The sequence below is a fragment of the Carya illinoinensis genome, chromosome 13 (assembly GCF_018687715.1).
Source record: "Carya illinoinensis cultivar Pawnee chromosome 13, C.illinoinensisPawnee_v1, whole genome shotgun sequence".
NCBI lineage: Eukaryota > Viridiplantae > Streptophyta > Magnoliopsida > Fagales > Juglandaceae > Carya > Carya illinoinensis.
The window spans coordinates 14,434,871-14,438,976 of NC_056764.1; the positions used below are offsets into that span (position 1 = coordinate 14,434,871).

Genomic DNA, 4,106 nt, shown 5'->3' on the forward strand with positions numbered 1-4,106 from the left:
TAAACTTAAAAAATTGAAAATTTCTATTTTAATAGTGAATTGATTTAATATTGATTCTTAAATTTTTTAAACTGGCATATACCAATTCATGGAACATATACAAAACCGGACCGATTACATATAAATAAATTTTTGAAACCTCTCTCTGCTCATCATATCTTGTATCGGTTGATAGGAAGTTGAACCCCACGGTGCCTTTTCACAGTATCTCTCTCCTCACCGCGTTCCCGTACTGACCTCGCCGAATGTTGTCACGGCGCTTCTTGTACACCAACCCAGCCACTACTACCAGCCCTGCCGCCACTATAACTGCCACCACGATCCCCGCTTTCTTGTCCCTGCTCATCCCGTCGGACGAGCTCTTTTCTTCTTTTCCGCTGCCGGAGCTCTTTTCCGGATTTTTTTTGTCAGAAACTGGAGGCTTTGGCGTCGGAGCCTGTGATTTTGGAGTCGGGGAGGAGTCTGAAGGGAGATTTCCTGGAGAAGGCGCCGGGGTAGATAAAGTCGACGGCGTGTGCACCGGAGCTCGAACGTTCGGTTCCGGGGCCAGTGGCAGCGGAGACTCGTTGCCAAATGCTGGTGCCGGACCGGGTGAATTATCGGGAGCATGTGCGGGTACGGAGAGTCCCACCAAGGAGAACGCGAAAAGCAGAGCGATACAGAATTTGGGGAGTGCCGCCATTAGAAAGTATAATCTATGGAATGCGCAAAGGCAATGGGATCTGTGAATGGCGATTGGTGAGAAAAGTAGCGATGGCGGAGACTAGAGCAAAGAAAAAGTATTGAAGTAAAGCAATAGTAGATCGAAGAGAGCGGGTTAGGGAAGAAGGGACCTTGGGGAGCAGAGAAAAGAACTAGATTGACGAGAACGGCAACGGAGGCATGAAGTGCAGTGAGTACCGGCGACGAGAGAGAGAGAGAGAGAGAGAGAGGAACGTGAAACTTGAAAGCAGTACAGGAGACAAAATGCGCGACTCGAAGAATGGTCTTAAAAACGTTGGTCGGCTAAGTCCTGGTGTTTCATTGTGAAAAGGGAGAGAAGAGGGAGAGCGGAGGTCTCTCTCGCAACGCGGGTTGAAAGTTGGCATTTTTTTGGAAAATATAGTCGCAAAGAATTTTTTTTTAAATAAATATATAAATTATATTTATAATTATAGAATCTGCATAGTTTAAAAAAAATTAAACATAAAATTTATATAAAAAATAATTTTTTTAATAATAAACTCAATTTTTTTTAAAATATATGTATGACGTTTATATTATCTATAACTATATTTAATAATTTTTTTAAAATTAATATAATTTAATATAATATCTCAAATTATAAAATTCTATTTATTATAAAATAAATTTAATACATTATAGGAAATTAAGTAAATTTATAAATTTAATTTTATAAAATTCACTGTATGTAACATTTATTTTTAATGTTTAGTTACAGAAGTATAACTTTTAAATTAACTTAATTAATATATTAAATTATTTTAACGTAAAAGTAGTCTTTTAATATTTAATTATCTTTAAAACAATTATTTAAAAAGTAGTTGAGTTGGCATTTATGAGTCATTGAATTACGAGCCATGACATGCGGGCCATCTGGTTTTGAGCTATCATTGACGTTGACCTCAAATATAAAAGAGTAGAATTTTATTAATTTTAAAAAGCTATAATAAATATAATATCATGTCTTTCAGAATGTGTAAAATGACGTATTTTATTAAAGAAAAATTTTATATGTAGTTATTTTTATAGATTTTTTTGTGCATTCTAATAATATAATTGATTATGTATTAAAAAAATTAATTCAGCCAATCATATCAGTAGAGTGTGCAGAAACTATACAAAAATAACTATATATAATATTATCCATTAAACAAAAAGGTACGTGATTTATGATTAGGAATGTGCTACAACTACCGCTAGTGGCTGCCGCGGATAGTCACCACTAGGCAAAATAATTTATTTATTTATTTTTTATTTAAATCATTTTTAAATATTTTAAAAAAATTAAAAAATTTATAATAGTATTAAAAAAAATGTCTTAAATCATTGAGAAAATAAAAAAAAAAAAAAAAAAAAAAAGCCCCAACAGTGGCCCCCAACGGGAGCTACCAGTAGTGGGCAAAGCATTATGATTATATAGAATTTCATTTACCATAAATTTCTAGCTACCGAATATTTAAGTACTTGTGTAATGGTTTTTGAGTATTGGAAATTATATTTAGTTGTTGAGTATGTAAAAATCATGTAATTTTGTTTAAAAAAATTGAGTAAATAAAGAATATGCATGGAAAAAAAAATTATTTTCTAATATTAAACTCTATTTTTTTCAAAATATTTACATGAAATTTGTGCACTTCATGACTTATAAAAAACATTACTAAATCGAGAACTCTTTAATGGACTCAGCATTACTTAGAATCTCACTTCTTTATAATATTGCAACATGGAACCACATTAGACAAATCAAAGCTGCTATCCATTTAATATAGACCACTACACCAATCAATCTTAGGTCATCTTTTTTTATTTTTTATTTTTTTATGTTAATGATTATTGTTATGTAAAAGTCTTTATATTGCAAATCATCTACATTTTAAAATTTATCTTCAAAATTAAATTGTGTCACGCAGATTATATATAGCGTAAATACTTTCAAATAGAATTATTCATTTTTGATACCTTAATTAACTAAGAAAACTTGAAACTAAAGCATTTTGACTCAATTTTTTTAATTATAAATATTTTAGCCGTAAATATATAAAAATAAATTTATAAATTAGCGCGACTTGATGTGGTACATTTATAAGATCTTTTATGCTCATCAATATTTTTTTTAATATTATATTTTCATATTTTAGGAAATTGTTTATCAAATCTAGCTCTTCTTTGTGTAATATTAGTATAGATAACAAGTGAGATGAGGTATAAAATTTTTATTTTTTTTCATTTTATAATTATAATTTTTTTAAATTTATACACAAAATATAATAAATAATTTAACTTTTTTAAATTTTAAATTTTAAAATAATAATAATATTTAAAAATAATATTTTTAATTTTAATCTAAAATAAAAAATTTCCATTTCATTACCTAAACCAACCCTTACGGTGGGGGAAGACTTGACTAAAAACAAGACCAGTTGGGTGTAAGAGCATCATTTTCAAAGCAGTGCACTGCACTGCAGTGCGAAGACTTTGGTTTTTTCTTTTTCCAAAAAGGTCGGAATTTTGAGACTCGAGGGGACTCCACCTTTAGTTCTATTTCTATTCCAGTGCTGGGCTGTAATCGAGTTGTGTCCAGCCGAGTCGGTTTTGAGTTGTTGAGTTCGGTTGATTAAAAAAATTCAACCCTGTTAGTAAACTATTAAAAGCAATATATCAGTATTATGTTAGTTAATCAACTCATTTTATTTTATTTTTATAATTTTTATAAATTTATATATAAAATATAATAAACAATTCAACCTTTTCAAATTTTAAAACAATACTAACATTAAAAAATTATATTATAATAATATTTTATTCAACTTTTAAAAAGATATCTCATCTCATTTCATCTATGTAATCAAACGAGACCCAAGTTAATCAATATTCGATACCCGTCACTTAAAAAGCCTCCTTTATTCCCTCAAAATAATAATAATAATAATAATAATAATAATAATAATAAAAGCCTCATTTACATGTTAAGCATCCTCATTGACTTGGTCTTATGCATTTTTAAAATTTAGCCAATATCACACTTTTTTATATTTACTTATTTTATTTAAATTCAATCCTTACATTAGATTAACCATTCATGCTCTATATAATAATAAAATATTATTAAATTAATACTTTTTTATTTAATTTAATATTATCACATTTTATAATTCTATCAATTTAATATTATTAATAATTATATTCTAATTAAATTAATATTAAAAAATTATATTTTCATAGGTCATTTAATCCTAATAACCAAAAATTGAGATTAAACTCATCTAAAATTCTATCTAAAATTCTTAATTACTAACCAAATATCTAGCAATATTATCATGCAAGACGTGAGTCATGGGGGGAGTCATTAATACATTCTCCACCACTTTGCAGTTTGCAAGAGT

At 28.9% G+C, this 4,106-nt stretch overlaps 1 protein-coding gene across 1 annotated transcript; it reads right to left on the bottom strand.

Moving 5' to 3' along the window:
- LOC122292037 (proline-rich receptor-like protein kinase PERK2) lies at nt 1-1,081 on the bottom strand. Its single transcript, XM_043100208.1, has 2 exons — nt 834-1,081; nt 1-722 (listed from the first exon to the last, which is right to left on the bottom strand). Exon 2 carries the CDS (start codon nt 680-682, stop codon nt 200-202), a length of 483 nt encoding a protein of 160 aa, XP_042956142.1. The 5' UTR covers nt 683-722; nt 834-1,081; the 3' UTR covers nt 1-199.
- Nucleotides 1,082-4,106: the final 3,025 nt, after the last annotated feature.